This window comes from Protomyctophum bolini, assembly GCF_963924005.1.
Source record: "Protomyctophum bolini genome assembly, chromosome: 10".
Classification (NCBI taxonomy): Eukaryota; Metazoa; Chordata; class Actinopteri; order Myctophiformes; family Myctophidae; genus Protomyctophum; species Protomyctophum bolini.
The window spans coordinates 5,402,193-5,422,500 of NC_137871.1; the positions used below are offsets into that span (position 1 = coordinate 5,402,193).

Sequence of the window (20,308 nt, forward strand, 5' to 3'; positions counted from 1 at the left end):
ACCCCCAGAAAAGTGATCTAAAGCTTCTAAACGTCATTAACATATATCTTTTTGCAAAAAGGGTGAAGTGTCCCTTTAAGGAGAGCTGTGTGTGTGTGTGTGTGTGTGTGTGTGTGTGTGTGTGTGTGTGTGTGTGTGTGTGTGTTTTGTTTCACAGGCCCAGTTTCTGTCTTAGACGTCCGTGCATGGGGCTAACACACACACACACACACACACACACACACACACACACACACACACACACACACACACACACAAAACAGTATAGCTCCACATCCACCAGCCCTTGAGGAACTCTGCCAGCGGCTGGGATTCGAACCCGGGTCTCCCGCGTGAGGAAGGGACAATAAAGGTCAGGGGTAGAGTGGCCGGATGGTAACCGCAAGGATGCCCGCAGTTCGATCCCTGTGGGCTCCCCCAGAGTTAAAGTGTCAAAGTGTCAAGACACTGAACCCCAAATTGCTCCTGATGTGCTGGTTGGTGCCTTGCATGGTTTCCGCCGCCATCGGTGTGCGAGTGTGTGTGTGCAATGAATGGGTGCATGTAATGCACAATATATATGTAAAGTGCCTTGGATGAAGGCGCTGTATAAATGCACGATTTACCAAACCAAAACATAACCGCTAGCCTAAATAGGGGACATCCCGCCTTTGGTCTTCAGAGGGAAGCACTGAGCCACTACTGCTGGACCGGCAGGACCCGCCGGGAGAATATAGACGCACCTGCGCGACATGAGACTAATTAATTAGAGCGACAGAGAGAAAGAGGAGTGTGTGTGTGTGTGTGTGTGTGTGTGTGTGTCAATTTAACAAAGGTGCAGACGACCTGTCTCCCTGGAAGAAAAAAAAACGTCCGGGTTTCCGAGGCTACTACAGCTACACTGTTTTGGGAGACAACTGAGCATCCAGGCAGCGGTGGAAAAAGGTACTCATTGTTTACCTATAAGTAACAATAAAGCAATTGAAAATGCACTTGGGTAAAAGTAGGCCTACTAAAGTATTGGTATCAAAATCTTCTTAAAGTGCAAGAACACTTTGGTAGAGGTTTGTGTTGTTTAGTTACCTGAATTGCCACGATGTAACTCCAAACAAGAAATAAAAATCACCCCCGGAACATCCAGACCCCCAGGTAGAGGTTCAGCCACTAGCCAGTCAATCTGTCAATCAGTCAAACCAGCCACGGACAGACCCAGGCAAGCCAGAGCCACACAAAGCTCCGTAATGAAGTGGTTGCACCACTTAAAAAAGTATTGCTTCATGTACACTGAAACAGCTCTCACTCTTTTAGCATGTCAACAGACAGACAATATATATATACATCCCCAATACTGTTTGTTTTTCGTATATAAATGTTAACTTCCTGTTGAGTTTAGGAAGAAACATGGACACTGAGGATTCCGGATCCAGATCTTCAAATAGTAAAATCAACATTTTTATTTAAAAGAAAATCACACCCGTGTGAACTGAGTGTTGCAACTCCCCCCCCCCCCCCCCCCTCCCCCCCTTCCTCGTCTCTCCTCTCTCTCTCTCTCATTAGCACGCAACAGTGCAGCACTAATACTAGCTAATAATGGTTTCCTCTCCTCCGGGTTCGGGTTCTTTTTTTCTTTTTTAACTTACATTTTTATCCCACGATTTTTGTAACCCAGTTTTCTTTTCACCCAGTGCCAATTATCTAATGTAATCCTGGGCGCTACACTTCCTCTGCCAACCTGGGGGGGCAGCGGACTGACCTCATGCCTCCTTCTATGCATGAGGAGTCCAAGCTGCTTCTTTTCACCTGACAGAGGGGAATTTCCCCGGCCGGACGTAGCGCGTGGAAGGGACACGTTATTCCGACCAGTCCCTTTCCCCTCCATCAGGCGCCCCGGCTGGCCAGGGGGAGGTAGTTTTAGAGACCGGGTTCGGGTTCTTAGAAACGCCCCCCCCCAGCCACTGCGTTAGTTTTACTGAGGTTAGGTTTAGGTATAGTTTACTGAGGTTAGGTTTAGGTATAGTTTTACTGAGGTTAAGGTTAGGGTTTAGGGTTAGGTTTACTGGTTTAGGTATAGGTTTACTGAGGTTAAGGTTAGTGTTAGGGTTAGGTTTAGGTATAGTTTTACTGAGGTTAAGGTTAGGGTTAGGTTTAGGTGTAGGCTGTCAATCACAGCGACTGGCCAGTCACAGTGCACCATTTACTCAAACCCGGAGAGGAAACCATATTAGCCTAATAAATCTCTCTCTCTCTCGGTTTCTGGCAACAACAGCGCCCTTACTGGTACTGATAGTCATATACTGGTGCTCATGGCCACATACATGTAGGTACATATGCGCCACTCGGTGGCGTGCTATGAGCTTGTAGATCTGCTATTTTTTTCAATAGCTAAATTATAACATAATGTTTAAAACATCCAAAAGCTCATTTTGAGCTCGTCGATCTGCCACTTTCGATGCTTTTTTAAAAAGTTTGTAAATCCTGAAAAGTAACAGTTTTGGACATAACCACAGAGACGACGTTACACATCTGGTGTGGAGAGACAAAAATAAGCAATGTGGACACTGTGCAAAAAACAAAACAACAAGCCGAGATCCTATTCGACGTACCCACTGGAGAGAGAAAGTGGAGTTGAGCGGCCACGCACACCCACGCACACACGTGCACGTGCGGACGCACACACACACACACACACACACCCGAACAAGGAAAACGAGGTCACCCCAACAGCTGGAGAAGAGGTGTCATAAATGTCACAGAGTGGACTCAACATTAAGCCTGTGTGGAGTATATTATAGGCTATGTGTGGTTGAACCTGGGAAACATGTTGACGCTCTCTGTATGCAATTCATCTCATAATAGTACAATGAGCGTGTAATCTCTGGGACCTTTAAAAAAAAAAACAGTGCCTGTGGTTTTCAAACCTTTTTCATAATTATGAAGGACAATTATTTATTTGGCATTTGAGCCAAATATGGACCACCATTTGATGGGATTTTGCCTCTCAGACCATACGACTTTTCTTTTCTTTTTTTGTTGTCGTTGTTGGATAAGAAAGAGTTTGGTCCACAATTCCATGTTGTATTGATGTTGGTACCATAGGAGAGATAACAGACAATTCGGGACCCCCCCCTTCCCTAAGGACTAGTAAGGCCCTATCTATGGAGCAAAGGGACACATAAGTCAAGTAAGTCATTGGTTGTAAATGTGGGTTTTGATAACATGTTGATATATAAAGGGCTCATTGCCCAGCCTTGCTGCATGCATGTGTGTGTGTGTGTGTGTGTGTGTGTGTGTGTGTGTGTGTGTGTGTGTGTGTCAGTATAGCAGCAGTCTGACTCTGCAGACCTACACACTACACTGCCTCTACTGTCCCTTGAGTTTTGCAACATTTCCTCTTTCCAGTAAATCAAACATCGCTAGAGGGAACACACCCATCTTCGGCGAATCACACACACACATGTGTGCATGAAAATACACACAAGCGCGTGCACGCACGCACGCACACGCACGCCGCGCACACACTGTACTTGTGTGAGGCGTTTTAGGAGTAAAATTTAACGAATGCCATATTTCACTTGCGGATCTACAAGTTCGCGACACATTGTGAGTAATGCAAGTACAGTATACACACACACACACACACGCATGCGCAAATCCCTCCCTGGCCCTCACTCTGAACGCACTACTCTTAAAATAGGCCCCATTTCAAGGTGAGAACCACAGCAGATGTGGTTGGTCTCTTCGTCCACGCATGCCATGCCGCCCCCCCCTACTCACTGTATAGTACTGTCATGGTCCTCACAAGTGCAGTCAAACACTCACAAGCAGATGGTCCTCACAAGTGCAGTCAAACACTCACAAGCAGGAGTGTGTGAAAGCGGTTTGCGCCCGGGGCACAGTGCACTGCAGAGTGTGACCAGGATGTGTGTGCACGCACACGTGTGCGCGTGCACGCACACACACACACACACACCCCTTACAAACCGCAAACCACATACACACACAAGAAAACTGTGATAGGGAAGTGTGCTCCACCCAGGGAGGCCTAAAAGATGCTGCCGCGCTGTGTGTGTGTGTGTGTGTGTGTGTGTGTGTGTGTGTGTGTGTGTGTGTGTGTGTGTGTGTGTGTGTGTGTGTGTGTGTGTGTGTGTGTGTGTGTGTGTGTGTGTGTGTGTGTGTGTGTGTGTGCGTGCGTGCGTGCGTGCGAGAGAGAGAGAAGGGGTGGGGCAGAAGTCAGTGACAAAGATCAGAGAGAATAAAAATGAAAAATGAAAAGAGTGCTTTGTTTTGTGGGAGTTTAACTACCAACCTTGTAGACTTGCCCATAGGTGCCGTTGCCCACCACCTCCACCAGCTCAAAGATGCCTGCTGGGTCCTAAAAACAAAAGGAGACAAGCTTCCTCGGTCAAAAACAAAAACAATAATGGATTGCAGTTTTACGGCACTTTTACAAGTGCTCAAAGCGCTTTACAATGGTTCATTCATTCATTCATTCATGAAGCGGCAAACAGTGGACGACTGGGGTCCTCACTTCGCACATTCACACACCAACGGTAGTTAATGCCCACACCGACCGACTCATTGGAGGCAATGTGGGGTTCAGTCAGTGTCTTGCCCAAGGGATTCGAACCGCCGACTCAGGGATCATTGGACGAACTCCTCTACCTCCTGAGCCACAGCCGCCCAATACAATACGACACGACACGATACAATTGCCTAGATCTATTCTGGCTTTCGTGAACACCCCAGACAGTTTTTATGTCGCTGTATTTAGATATTTTATATACATTTTAGCTGCCCCGCCCCCTTCACCCATTATAACTTCAAACGTCACATGATAGATTAATCGAAGACACCCGACCTTTTTTTATGATGACTGATACGGTCCTTCTAATTCGCGAACGGGCCGTGGTTTTTCATTTACCGTTTTCATTTATTTTTAATAATTATTTTTGGAAACTGCCTCCCCCTGGCCAGCTGGGGCGCCTGATGGAGGGGAAAGGAACTGGTCGGAATAACGTGTTCCTTCCACGCGCTACGTCCGGCCGGGGAAATTCCTCCGTCAGGTGAAAAGAAGCAGCTTGGACTCCTCATGCATAGAAGGAAGCATGAGGTCACTCGGTACGCATTTTGGTGTTTTAACTAAGCATTATGTTATAATTTAGCTATTGAAAAATAGCAGATCTACAAGCTCACATAGTGCGCCACCGAGTGGCGCGCTACGAGCTTGTAGGTCTGCTATTTTTGAAAAATCATGAAAATGCGGCACACATCTTTGAATATATATTCTTTCGACGTCAGGCCTACATGTAAATATACCAACCACAAACCGTCCCTTGAAATAAGGAATTGAGCCTTATTTGGGAACTATAAAGACGCGTTCCTTATTGAACTGATAAGGGACACACTTTGTCCCTTATGTTTTGGGAATCAATCATCAATGACACACATTTTTGTGGGCACACCGTCTCCATCATATCCATCATGTAGCTTTGTGTGTCCCTCTTGTCTGTCTGTCTGTCTGTCTGTCTGTCTGTCTGTCTAACCATAGAGTAATAAAATAATAGATTAGAGACCGAACTGGAGCGACAGGCCCCGCCGCCCTCCTATTCATTTCAGTGGGAGTTGCTCAATGGCGTTTTGAAGCACCCGGGAAAGAACCCTCTAACTTCCACATTTATTTTCGATTTGCGCACAAAAATTTGGTGTCCAAAATGCGGAAGTGCAAACGAGCGCTCAATGTTATAAAGCCCAGCCGTACGGGGTTTCCTATAGTCATAACTCCACGGGTACCGCCTGCAGTCCCACCTCTGACCATTAGGGCCGAGTGCTTCAACGTTGGAGAGCCTCACTGGAGCATAGAGTATTAAAAGGATAGCGACTCCGCCCCCTCCGCTATTCATGTCAGTGGAAGTTGCTCAGTGGCGTTTTGAAGCACCTGCCTTTTGGGGCGCATTTCCGGATGCGGAAGTGCAACCGAGCGCTCAATGGTAAAGCCCAGCTGCACGGGGTTTCCTCGTCATGAATCCTGCAGTCCTTCCTCTTACCACTAGGGCCCAGCGCTTCAACATTGGAGTGCCTAGCTGGCCCCTTGCACTGGGGGCTTGGTACCAACAGGTGAGACAGTGGCGCTATGTTGATCTTCACACTGTGCACAGGTGCATGATGGGAAGACAGTGTCTGTCTGTTTTGTAAATTAAATGAACTTGATCACACTAATACACAGCGTCACACAAAAGTATCAAAAGTAGCAGATCCACAAGAAGAGCTTGTAGATCTGCCATGTGTGCTGGTTTAGAATTGTAATCCTGAAAAGTAACCATTTTGGATGTGACGTTTCCACCTGGCAGACACCATATATATAATACGGGTTGTTATACCCACGTAAACCCTCTCTAGACTAGGGGGGGGGGGAAGCGCCACAATGGCTATACTCTTTACCCAAACTAGCCCCACAAGCTTGTAGATCTGCTATTTTCTGCTAATCTTCCCCCCAGAATGTGGATGGACGCTATGGGTTTAAGTGGTTAATAAAAAAAAATTATAATCCCATTTTTTCCCGGCCCCACTGTAGTTTTGAAAATAGCAGCTCTACAAGCTCACAGGGTGTCACACCGATGCAGCTCGTGAGCTTGTAGATGTTCCATTTTGCAAATAGAGCAGGGTTGAACTGATTTTGACACCGATAGTATAGTTCTCATTTTGCTGGGGAAGACGCCCAAGGACCCCTGGGGGTCCGCGGAGGACCCTTACTTTGAGAAGCAGTGGTCTAGACTATACAACACTGTCGCAACTTGCATCACAAGTAACACAACACACACACAGAGAGAGAGAGAGAGAGAGAGAGAGAATCGGATGATCAACAATCTGTTGAACTTGAATTTAAGACTTTTTTCACTGTCTGCACTGCATGTTTACTCAACTCTCTCTAGACAGAGAGAGAGAGAGAGAAAGAGAGAGAGAGAGAGAGAGAGAGAGAGAGAGAGAGAGAGAGAGAGAGAGAGAGAGAGAGAGAGAGAGCAGCAACCGAATGGACCGTTACTTTAGGGTTCATTTGGTTAGGATTGGCTAGGATTGCATGGTTGTGACATGTGTACAGTCACTACACTCTCAGAGTCACATAGCCTACAAATGGATAGCTTGACACTAATAATTTCACTGTAGCCTATAACTATAACCTCTCTCTCTCTCTCTCTCTCTCTCTCTCTCTCTCTCTCTCTCACTGTCTCGCTCTGTGTCTCTCTCTCTCACTGTCTCGCTCTGTGTCGAGAGAGAGAGAGAGAGAGAGAGAGAGAGAGAGAAATTCTAGCCAAATATGCTACATTTTGCACATTCTCAAAGTTACAAAAGGAACAAACTGACGCTTTAGATATCATTGTATAACTCTCTCTCTCTCTCTCTCTCTCTCTCTCTCTCTCTCTCTCTCTCTCTCTCTCTCTCTCTCTCTCTCTCTCCCTCCTCTCCCCCGGTGCATAAACAAACAGTCTTTATAAGTTTTTTTTAGGACAAACAGCTAATATACTCACTCTCAGAGCAGTGAGGTCTATGCTGTCCAGACTTCGGGTCGTGTTTTCCCTCGACATGTCGCTGGACTTCACTTTTCCTCCGTAGTAAACAGTGCAGTTTAATATAGTTGCTTTATTCTCCTTAATTGTAGCTTGTTTGTGTTGCATGTGACGGACGGACGCACAGCAGGCAAACTCTCCTTATCCCTCCTCCCCCTCCTCCTCCTCCTCCTCCTTAGCAGCTAAACTAAACTAACGGTTTTCTTCTTCTTTGCCACGGCGTAGCGTCCATACCGAGTGTCTAACTGCTGTCTGTCTGTCTTTCTGGCAGAAGAAGCAGAGCGACAGTCACTCAGGAAACTAACCCGGAAAAACCAAGGAGGAAACTTTGCTTGCTCTACCCTAAGGCTCTACCCTGCCGCCTCCCTCCCTCCTCAGCTCTCTCTCTATCTCTCTCCCCCTCCCCTCTCTCCCTCTCCCCCTCTCTCTCAATCTCTCTCTCTCTCTCTCTCTCTCTCTCTCCCCCTCTCTCAATCTCTCTCTCTCTCTCTCTCTCTCGGTCTCGAGAGATACAGAAGGAGGGGGGCCCATTTTTTGAGGGGGGCTAGCCCTTATGAGTTATGACCTTGCCTGGCTAATAAGCCAGACCGAATCAGCCGTTGGCAAAAATAAAATTGGCTTATTAGACAGGCTACTTATGACGAGCTTTGTGTGTTTGTGTGTACCCCGCACCCTTTGTGTGTTTTGTGTGTGTACTAGCGATGATTTGATTGGCTGAGCACGGAATGTGAGGATAAAAATTAAAGTGGACAGAAAAGTGATTGGCCGGAAGTGATGATGTATGATGATATTAAGAGTGCCCACAGCCCATCACGTCACACAAGTGTGTTTTTTTTCCTTTTAGTTAATTATGAAATTGTATTAGAGTATTGGAATCCAATTCAAGTGAGATTTGTGTTATTGTATATTAGGGTTATTTTGCAAAACGAGAACAAAACGAAGACGCGTAAGGGCCCGGGTATAGCCACAATTTGCAACACTATTATTGAGTGGTGCCATTGATCCAAATGATCTGCTTGCAAAACAAAATTAAACTCACCAACATGCAACTGTGGAGCAAGCTTGAAATATCCTCTTTCAATCTGCAAAGCGTTAATTTGTTTCATAAAAACCCACCATAATTTTATGTGTCCAAATTTGACTGAGGCTGCCATTGGAATCATGGCAGCAGGGAATCATTTCTGATTGGTCCCTGACTGACTAACCAGCAGGCTCTTTCTGACTTGTTCCACCCACATTTTTGGTAAAAACTAAAAACAAACATGATAAGCCCAGTCACCATGCTGCGCCTGTGATGTTCCTTTTTACCGACACCAAGTTTAAGATAAGAATTGAACACACAGAATATCAATACGAAGCAATTAAAAAACACGTTATTTCAACGGTAGTGGATGGAGAGAAAGGATTTTTGTCCAACCATGAAACGGCAACCAATGGGTGCGAAGAGGGGTACAACCATGGGCGGGACTTCACGGGTGAATTGACATAGGCTACTGTATTGGTTGTTCAATTTGACCCACCGGTTTTGGAGACATTGCTTTTAGAGTAACGTCTTGCAGAGTTGAGAGTTGAGAAAACAGGCTTGAAAGGTTCACTTCTGTGGTCTCTAACATTACACCTAGCGACACCTAGCATTTATATATTAATATTTACATTTCTGTAAATTTCAGCTCTGACACTTATTTCAGACAATTGCTCTAGCATGTGAAGAGTCTGCCTGCATGTGCTATTAACTAATTTTGGATTTAAAAAAAAAATGTTTTTCTCCTCCTGTTGCGCGATGACAGGCTCTCAGTCAAATCTGGTCACATATGTTTTGAGCTACTTTCAGTCAATAAATTCCGTGCAGGTGGTTACGTGCAGTGTTGGAGTTTGGAAGCACTTGTTTATCTTCAATGCATCGTGCTGCAGCCTCCTGCATTATGTGCAAATTCGAAACAGGTGGTACGCTACGCAGGGACATTGCAGTCAATTCCGACACTTCCAAACTCCAACAACACTCCAAAAATAATCACCCGCAGAGAAGTTCTTGACATAAAGGAGCTAGTAAAGCATGTCCACGGTGGGTTTTTATGAAACACAACGCTTTGCAGATTGAGAGATAAATAATTCAAGCTTGCCCTTAACAGCTGCAATGTTGGTGAGTTTAACGTTGTATTATCCTACAAGCAGATCAGACTATTTGGATCAATGGGCTGTCATTGGAGGGTATTGCAACTCGATCTCGATTCATCCCATTATTAAAAACATCTAGATTGATAGGGCCTATCTGGCACTCTACATAAAGAAAACTTGTAACGTAACTGTTTACATTTTCCCATTCAGTAACGCCATTATAGTTACTGTGATTTCAATGGGTGAGGTAGTAGTTATACCCACGTTACGTAATGTAATCCAAAAGAACCGTCTCCTCCTCCTGCCAGCGCGGAGTCTGTCATGTAAACTGACACGGTGCGCTGAGTGCGCTTCCAGAGTGAGAAAGAGAAAGTGGCTTCCACAGGGCATAACGTCGTTATAAGTAAAGTAACTAGTAGAGTAATTAGTTACTTTTTCAGACTAGTAACTATAATTATAACTAATTACTTTTTAAAAGTGACTTGAACAACACTGTTGTTGACTCTTAAGATGTAGTGGAGTAGAAGTACAAACTAATATACAAAATAACCTGCTCGAGAAAAAGTGTAGGCCTACCTCAAATACAGTGTGCTCGAGTTAGGCTAGTACTTATTAGACAGTTTAGACTTATTGCACGGCTTGGTTGAATGCTTGATTCTGATTGGTCAATCGCCATTCAGCGGCGTGTTATTTCTTGACAATGACCGGCGACCGCTCTGCTCTAATAGTAGAGGATATTATCGTCAAAAAATGGCCAAACCGTTACGCGTGGCGGATAAGAGCATGACTAACCTTCCATCTATGCATGAGGAGTCCAAGCTGCTTCTTTTCACCTGACAGAGGGGAGTTTCCCGAGCCGGACGTAGCGCGTGGAAGGAACACGTTATTCCGACCAGTTCCTTTCCCCTCCATCAGGTGCACCGGCTGGCCAGGGGGAGGCAGTTTAGAGACCAGGATTACTGCATGTTTGTGATGGTACGCCTACTCCACACAGAAAGGCCCTTTCGCCAACCCCACCTTGGGTATGGGCACTGATGACGCGGAGGAGGAGAGAACACGCCCCCAGCAGGAATCAAACCCAGGACCTTCTAGCTAGTTAGTCTCTATATGCACAGCAGCCAGACTGAAAATAGCTCTTAATCCAGAGCAACTTTACAGTAAGCAAAGACCGCACAACAAAAGGTAATACATCAAATGCACTGAAATAGTCATCAAGGATATATCACAAGTAAGCTAAGAACCTAACATCCGTCTAACAGTAGAATTTTTAAAATATTGTGGCATTTCTCCATTCACAGGTGTTACCAATGATACTAACGAAGTCCCTGACACTTAACTCTCTGACCAGAATGGAACAGAGCCTTCATTAGTATGACATCACTAGACCTGTACGTGCCCGCGTCGGTCACCGGCCTACAGTACTTGGGAACGATGCAACTTGGGAACCTAATAATATACCCACTGTCATTAGCCCGCATGGCGCAGCCACACTTCAGCCGCCCTTATATTGCATAATGCATATGCCCAGAGGTGGATTTAACATCCCACGTGGCCCAGCGCAGTGGTATATTAGTATCGCAACGCCAGGCTACACTGTCATAGCACCCGTTTTTAACTATCTGCCTGTGTCCCTTTTGTGCCCATACTGTATATGGAGATCTGCAATACCCATTGTCATAGCACCCATTTTAACTGTCTGTCTTGTTTCCCACATGGAGATCTCTGCAACTCTTCAGAGTGAGACACAGGCAGACAGACAGATACAAAGTGACTGTGTGGACTGGTTAAGTAATCAATCAATCCATGGCAATCAATTGGCTGAGGCAGAGGCTGGAAATTGCACAGGTGAGAGGAGTTGGCATCATTAGGCCCACTGCCAGAGCCTGACCAGAGCCTTTTTGTGGTGTTTCTGGACAACGGTGTATGCCACCGACTCGAGGCCAGGCAGCTGCACTGAACGTGTGTGACGAATTTGAAGTCGGTGGGGCAAACAGTTCTCGACTTATGTGCATTACAACCGTGCAACATGCGCACACCCAGAGACGTAGCACATTTATAGTATCATTAATAATTGTTAAGACCTGTGAAGGAAGTAAGGAAGATAGGGCCAATTTTGTTCCAATATGGCTGCTGTGCAGATCCTGTGTCTAGGTAGAGACACCACCTTTTGACACAAATTGTGCCAAACTGCCAAACTTTCTGTGACAATGCAATGCATTTTTCTTTCTCCTATAACTATTATGCTCAACTATTTTAGTTAATTATTAATTATTTTATGAAATGATAGATTATACATTTAAAATAATCTGTTAAATGGGTTAAGTTTGATTAACGGTTGATCCATTTATCAGCCAGACGATGCATTATAGAGCCCCAAGGCTGAGGTGGCTGAATGGCGCCCTCTGTTGTAAGGGGACGAAACATTACTATCTATGACAGCTATATAATAAGGCTATAATTGAACTGTATGGGCTAATTGATGGACTATATCTAAAAAGAAAACTTTGTGAGTGTTTTAAATAAATAGTAAAAAGTAGGCTACAATATTTTTTACCTCTGAGATGTATAGTGGAGTAGAAGTACATGTATAAACTAAGCAAACTATGAGTCGGGACCCATTTTGGGGTCGCATGTATACACTGTTGACTGAGTAAACATTCCTTTTTATCATTTCCTGAAGTGTGTGTGTGTGTGTGTATATATATATATAGCCCATATATAGGCCTATATATATATCCTATGTAACATTGATAATATTTTTCAAAAGAAACGTATGCTCTTGTTATGGTGCCACATAGGAGACATCAAATGTACCTTTTGGTTCTCCGTTGAAAAGGTCTGAGAACCAATGGTATTTATACCATTTATACCAAGTATTTGAAACATGTAAATAGTTACTTTCCTTAGTTACCATTTATACCATACCAAGTATTTGAAAAACGTAAATACAGTAGTTACTTTGGTCTATACTGAGACACTATAAGCGAAAGCCTAAACAACTACATTGTGAGCTTGTAGATCAGTTCCTCTCGGCAAGGAGCATAAACTTCATGCATTTCATTGTTCTACCATAATTTGATAGAGTTCAGTAGTGTTGTTTTTCGCAGCACATTTTTACTTTAGCTTTAGTCATAGTCTCTTGAATAGTTTTCATTTAGTTTTAGTCACATTTTAGTCACCTGGAATGTTTCAGTGTTAGTCTAGTTTTAGTCGACTAAATGACAGTTGATTTAGTCGAACAAAATGTGTTTAGTCGGGCCTTGATCCCGTCGTAATGTCTGTTTTTTTCACTTGATGAAAATAGCCGATCTACAAGCTCACAACGCGTCACAGCATGACGCGTTGTGAGCTTGTAGATCTGCTATTTTCAGCATGCAAACAAGTGTAAAATGACTTATACTGGATCTCCTGTCCACTAGTCCCTTCCTATAACATTTTTGTCTAGTTTTTATTTGTTTGACGAAATCGTCAGTATATTTAGTCGTAGTTTAAGTTATCATAGATTAGTTTTCATGTAGTTTCCATTTCGTTTTCATCAGTGGAAAAAGGTAGTCGACAAACATTTTTCGTCTCAGTTTTAGTCGACGAAAACAACACTGGTTCAGTTGATTGACAGGACATGGGGAGAGAGAGAGAGAGAGAGAGAGAGAGAGATGGGGAGTGACACACAGCAAAAGGACGTTGGGATCGGGATTCGAACCCGCAGCAGGCTGTCAGGCGGCCTATAGGTCGCCCACTGCACTATACGGCAGCCGTCTGGGCAAGAGGGATTTTAAGTGAGGCTGCAATGAAAAGAGCTGCATAATGACTTCATTCATACGTATATCCCTTATATAATGGGGTTGAGTCAGAGCCCAATTACCCCCCCCCCCCCAACTAAACTACCACCGCACCAAGCAAACATGCTAGTAGTAAGGAAGAAATAATACTAGGCTATTATTGGTTAAATTGACATGAATAAGGTATACGCAGCTCAGCCTGAAAGTAAACAATGTGAATGCGAACTTTCAGAAGTGACGGCACCCACTACTCGCAAATTGTGGAAGAAAGTCAGGAATGGAATCAGAAAAATCTTGATCACATGAAAAATCTTGATCACATGTCCCCACAGATGATGGGTATATCGATCGAAAGTCTACTACTGCTACTATACAATTTACAATTACTATCTCTAGAAAAACTACTTTCTGGCCTTGACTGCCCATTACATCCAAACAGAAAAGTTATATGTGATTACATGTTAAACTTTGCCACTCGATTTGCCATTCATGTACGTGCATACCCTCTCTAGATACTTTATTAGAATAATTTGGGATGGAGGTTATTCCTTTGGCTAATGGGAGTGTGCATTCAAAGTATCATGGCAATTGGACGCTGCAATCATGATTCACGTTCTGTGCCGGAGATTAGCTGCTCACAGACACACGGACGGAAGGCCCGAAAACATAACCTCCGGCCCTTTGACCGAGCTTGTAGGTCTGCTATAGTTGAAAATTCGTGAAAATGTGGCGCAAATCTATACTCTTTCTGAGATTGAAAGTTTTTTAACTAAAATCTTTGCTTCTGGGGGGGGTCCCTGGAACAACATATTTTCAGATGGGGGTCAACGGCCAATTACATATTATTTCTGGGGGGCCTTGACATGAAAATGTTTGAGAACGACTGACATAGAAAAAGCTGTCAGGATTTAGAAGACATTTTTTAGAACCTGATCTCCGGTCAGAACACCTGTTGGCCACCCACGCCACAGTACATCAGTGTAAAGCGCCACTATAGGTGGCCACTATACTGCGGAGTCTAGGGGTTTGAAGAATAATTAAGAAAATGCTTTCTTTTTCAGTAAACTTTGTAAAAGCATCAGGGGACTGTGGGTGCTCTCAGGTGGTCGGGGAGGCATTCCACAGACATGGTTTTTATTTGCACTGAAAGACCTACCTCGGTTCGAAAAACATAATTATACGTTTAATCATCGCCCGATTATAGGGAAGCTATATGGCTAATGCAGTCAGCCACTGGCAGCATAGAGGGATATAGATGTGACTGTGTGTGTGTGTGTGTGTGTGTGTGTGTGTGTGTGTGTGTGTGTGTGTGTGTGTGTGTGTGTGTGTCTGTCACTGGGCGAAGAATGGCCTCTCTGTGGTCTCACACACTAGTCCTGTTCACACCCCAGGGTCAGCTGCCCACACACACACACACACTCACACACACACACACACACACACACACACACACACACACACACACACACACACACACACACACACACACACACGCACACACACACACACACACATTTGTATTATACTGTAGTTGTGAAGTGGGAGTATGCACAATGTACATAGGGGTGTAGTAGGCCTACAGTAACTGCATCAAAATATCGATGCAGTAGTAGACTATACGTGTGCGTTGTATTTAGCAATATTTAGAAAAAATTAAGAAAAAGAGGGGTTTTATTATATACTTTTCCATAACATATAGAGCCTACACTTGGTCTATCGATAAATGTGTGTAATATTCATGAGGTCAAGATACAGGTTTGTCCTCATGTGTTCAAATCCATGTATTTGCCAGAGATTCACTGTTTACTTATTTATATCCATAATAAATGTTTCCCTTAAAAAAACCTGCACTATCCCCACGTTTCACACAGATTTAATGTGTTAGCTAAATAGTTACTGTATCGATTTTAAATCATTGAACTGTAACATATCACCCCGAATTAACCAACATCGTCCATGTATATTGTCAACCATCATGATATGTATCATATCGCCACTGCCCGCCAGGATTAATTTATCGCACATTGCCAAGGTTTTTCCGCTTTCAACCTGTATTTTGAAGAGCCAAATATCCGTAACCGGGTGTTACGATGACATAATGCTGTGTGTGGTACTGTGGTGTCTTGACCGGTTGTTGTTCTCTCGGTCGGTGCAGAAAAAAGTTAAAAAAAACCCGACCGCGAGTATCGCAGCACCTGCTGTTGGCCGTTGAAAAACCTTGTTTTCACCAGAAACGACATTCATTGCACCGACTTGGAGATACAGGCCATTGGAAGCAGCACATAGAGTGCAAGTGGATGCTCGCGCATCTTCAAAATGGCCGCGGCCACTGTCCCCACTTAGGGCCGATTCATACTCCTGTTTCGGCGCTGTAGTGCCGAAATGATTTCGGCTCGTCAGAAAATGTCAGTAGCACCGAAGAGCCGACTTTAGGACGGTACCCGCCCCCCCCCGAACCTCAAATGACGTCAAATTGTAGGCTCTACAGCGCCGAACCGACTTTTATTCGGCTCTAAAATAGGAGTATGAATCGACCCTTACACTGTGATGCTAACGAGAGAGAGCTATAGATGCGATCCGATCAAAACATGGATTAAAGAATATAAAGCCTAGAAAATGTTAGGCTATGGTTCTGGTGGGCTGCTAGACTAAAGTTAATCTACGGTTACTATATATACGTTTCTGACAGGCTTCCGTGTTAAAATCGTTACGCCCCTTGCACATGCATCACTTTTCCACCGGGACACGCCCCCCTCATCTAGACTGAGTGGTAAAACATTGAGCAGCATGAAGTATTGGAGTTTGGAAGCGCTCGTTGGAAATCACTCAATGGTCCTGCGTACCACCGGCTTGTAAATTGAACATAATGCAGGACGCAGCATTGGGTTATTGAAACCTGTCCCTGTTTTGTTTTTTTTATGCACAATTAGAGAACGTAAAACAATTGTTATTTCGATCGACATTTGCTGCCTGTTATCTACGGTACCACATCAATACAGCATGGAATTGTGGGCAGAATCTCACCAGCATCTTTTTAACCACCTCATCCAATAGTCCAAGGGTTCTCAACCCGTCGCCAAATTATTTTGGGGGGTCCCCAAATTATTTTCAAAAAGAAAAAGAAAAACAGTAGGCTACATGCAATTGCATACACTTTGCTTAATGATTATATCTGGTTTCAGTATTCATTTATGATATATTATCTCTATTATAGTTTGCATTGTTGGTGGGGTGTGGAGGGGGAGTTTACTGTTATGTGGCTTATTTCTACCCTTTTTTTCAGATACATATTTTAGCGTGATGATTAAGTTGAAACCGAGTAATACACTCTCTGGATGTTATCTTGAATGGGAATAAAAACGGAGGATTTCTGTAATCAGTAGCAGCTGCATGTGCTGCACGGATGCGCCGATATGGGGAATTAAACGGGTGAGCTTCATTTGTATTGGCTTTTATCGATGTGTATCTCCACACGTCATCATGCAGCACATTTCGTTTTCAGGAAGTCATAAAAAAATACTTTTGATATAAAAACATCCATTGCTATAGGTATGCCCATTATGATGACCACGGATATGGTCGAAAAGTGTGAAAAACGTATTTTTCATTTCACTATACGCCTTTAACATCAGTGACAAACAAAATGACACACATGGGCCCTCATTTATCAATTGAGTGTAAAATCTGCCACAGATTTGAGTGTAGGTTTCGTAGTACACCCACGTCGCCACGGCATTTATAAAGTGATCGCAAACAGCTGATCCTTAATTTCGTTCCGACGTTAATTTCTAAATCTATTACCAGTGGCGTGCACAGACATTTAGAGGGGCAGGTGCTCAAGTGAAAAAAAGGGCACCTTGTGCAGCGCATTTTGGGGCGGGAACCCATTTTGGTGCTTTAGCTATTGAAAAATAGCAGATCTACAAGCTCATAGCGCGCTACGAGCTTGTAGGTCTGCTATTTTTTTATCAAAGAACCACTGACATAGAAACATAGCTTATAGATTGTGGGGGCCTAAATAATATAGTAGACGCGTTTTTATCAAGATTTGATCAATGGCATGGTCCACAAACTACAAATTAAGAAAAAAAATATTTTTATTTTTTTATTTTTAGCACATTGCCATAAGGGCAGGGGGTGCTCTAGCACCGTGTCTATCTGTGCACGCCACTGTGTAGCTTGAATGACCCTCTTTCTGTTCTCATACCGTGATCTATGATCTATAGATCTATGTCAGTAGAGGAAGCGGCTTTTCAGATGGATTTTCTTAGCTAGATTTGCTATATGGGTAAAATAATCAATCAATCAAATCAGTTAGACAGGTGAGGAACAAGTAGGTTGACGTGTGCTTCCATGAAGTAGGCTACTGAAGAAAAAAACAAACAGTCAATCAAGTCAATTTATTCATTATTGCTGAATCAGTTTTCTCATGGCACTTCAAGACCATACCTACGTCATTCACCCAACAGTTCCAAGGACAAACTGTCCTTTTCACAATGCATTATGGGACAACTTCAAGGTATATAGTCCTAAAGGGTAGTGTGATATTCTTTGGTTAAAACAAAAAAAAAAAGGTTAAAGCATTATATTGTGACAGTAATCATTGCTATAGGGCAGTGGTTTTCAACCCTTTTCATAGCAAGGTCCATTATTTATTTGGCATTTGAGCCACGGAACCACCAATTTATGAGATTTAGCCTCAATATTTTGTCATCATAAGATTTTGTCCACCATTCCATGCTGTGTTGATGTGGTACCATATAACAGGCAAATAACACTTCTTCTACATTCTCTAATTGTGTAGACCTCTTGTAAATTAAGTAATGCAGATGTTTAACAATATTTTAACTCTTGAGCGTGTATCCAAATGAACTCATACAGGTCCACGTGGTTTAGTTAAAGATCTATAGCCTAAGGGTTCATTTCATTACCAACTGGAACCCCTTCAAGGAACCCCCTCAAGAACACTCTGTGTCCTGCATGGACCAATGAACAGAAAATACATTTTCAGGTAAGTGACACATTTTCAGCCAATCAGGTCAGGATAGAGAGAGAGGGAATGAGATATCTGGCTGGAAAGACCTTGGCAACTAGTTAGAGAAAATTAGCGAAATATCAGGCAAATCTTGAATTATCATTATAGTCATATTCATCCTCCACAGGAACACTCTGTGTCCTGCATGGTGATCCGTGGTGAACGATGCAGCCACTAGGTCGACCACCAGGCCTCATCAGGGGTCAGCCCGAATTCCCCTAAGAGACAGCTGGATGCAAGAACAGAACCATTATCAATGTAAGAACAGCTAGAACCAGTATGAATTCACTTAAATCCTCATTATCCTTGCCAATATTCAAAAAACATCTAAAGAAATATCTTATTTCTTCCTCTCTGTAGATTACATGTTTTACCTTGATGCGTTATATTTTCTTTTGTGTGTTTGTTGTTGTATATTTCTGTTTTTTGTGCAGTCTGTGTTTTTATTTCTTTACTGCACAGCTGCCCCCCGTTGCCAACTTGTAGACTTATGTACTGTTCTTTATGAACTTTTAAATCTTTTAAATCAATGACCTCTTCCAAATAAGCCAGCTGGCTTCTTCCCTTCCTTGCATTGCATCTTTGTTCTCTGATATGTTATTGTCTATTTTTTGTACTACATGCTAAATAAATAAACCTAAAACCTAAAACCTAAATGTAAAGTCCAAACCACACCAATGGGTTTTGAGACGCAACACAACGCGGTGTGATATGTCCCGTTGTTGCACGTTGACCCAAGTCGACCCGAGTGATTCAATTGGTTGCATGGAGACCTATTGGTGTGGTTTGGGCTTTACATTCATACTGGAACCGCAGAATTATCGATTAATTGATTAACAATTAACTATTAACATCCCTAGTACGTACATAGTGGGGAAATCACCTACTCCCTTAAATCGCCTATTTAAGGGAGAAGTGATTCTTTCCTCTCCCTTGGGCCTGCTGAAAGGTGGATTTTCAGGCCTGTTTTTTTTGTAATAATTTTTATCCCACGATTTTGTAACCCATTTTTCCCCTGTGTCAATTATCTAATGTGATCCTGGGCTCTACACACCCTCCACCAACCTAGCCCCCATATATGGGGGACAAGGGGAGAGCAACGGACTTGAACTCATGCTTCCTTCATGCCTGAGTGTCCAAGTTGCTCCTTTACACCTGACAGGGGGGAGTTCCCCTGGTTGGATGTAGCACGTGGAAGGAACACGTTATTCCAACCAGTTCCTTTCCCCTCCATCAGGCGCCCTGGCTGGCCAGGGGGAGGCAGTTTAGTGACCAGGATTACTGCATGTTTTTTGTGAGGGTACCTACCCTAGGCCCGGGGACACGAGGAGAACATGCAAACTCCACACAGAATCGAACCCAGGACCTTCTAGCTGTGAGGCGACAGCACTACCAACTGTGCCACATGTGCCCTCTGCATTTTTTGTATTGATGGAGTTTCTGAAATAGTGTGTTCAATGATTAGGAAAAAAAATTTTTTCTAAAAGTCTATGTTTTTCATAAAACTTCTGGTCTGTTCAATCAAAGTCACTTCTTTAGGTGTGGTCTTATAAAATACAGGGTATCTATCTGGCTGCACATTTTCATGACGGCTATTGCAGCTGTTGTTTGTGGTCTGTAAAAACTATAAGATGTTTTACTTTAGTTCACTTACGCTGAACATCTAGAGAGTGTGCTGATGATCTCTGGGATCCATGTGTGTTTTTCACCAGACAGATGTAGCGTCCAGAGTCTCCAGGAGACACATTGTTCTTCACCAGCTGAGGACCAGTGGAGATGGATTTGTGGTCTTTGTACCAGGTGTAGGTGTCTACTGGTGGGTTGGCTTCACTGCTGCA

General features: G+C 43.6%; 2 protein-coding genes across 4 annotated transcripts in view; both read right to left on the reverse strand.

Moving 5' to 3' along the window:
* The window catches only part of LOC308322373 (mitogen-activated protein kinase kinase kinase kinase 4), a 123,581-nt gene extending 115,925 nt beyond the window's left edge, over positions 1-7,656 (reverse strand). For all 3 annotated transcript variants that reach the window (XM_080773576.1, XM_080773577.1, XM_080773575.1), the window contains exons 1-2: positions 7,503-7,656; positions 4,286-4,351 (exon numbers count right to left, since the gene is read on the reverse strand). In XM_080773576.1, coding sequence (XP_080629702.1) covers positions 4,286-4,351; positions 7,503-7,649 — 213 coding nt within the window. In that variant the 5' untranslated portion in view covers positions 7,650-7,656. The remainder of the gene's footprint in view (positions 1-4,285; positions 4,352-7,502) is intronic.
* A 12,460-nt stretch (positions 7,657-20,116) lies between these two features.
* Positions 20,117-20,308, reverse strand: part of LOC308322122 (B-cell receptor CD22-like) — a gene marked incomplete at both ends in the record, with an annotated part of 11,056 nt that continues 10,864 nt past the window's right edge. Inside the window, one exon of the mRNA XM_080773317.1 lies at positions 20,117-20,308. This exon is cut by the window's right edge and continues 74 nt beyond it. Coding sequence (XP_080629443.1) covers positions 20,117-20,308 — 192 coding nt within the window.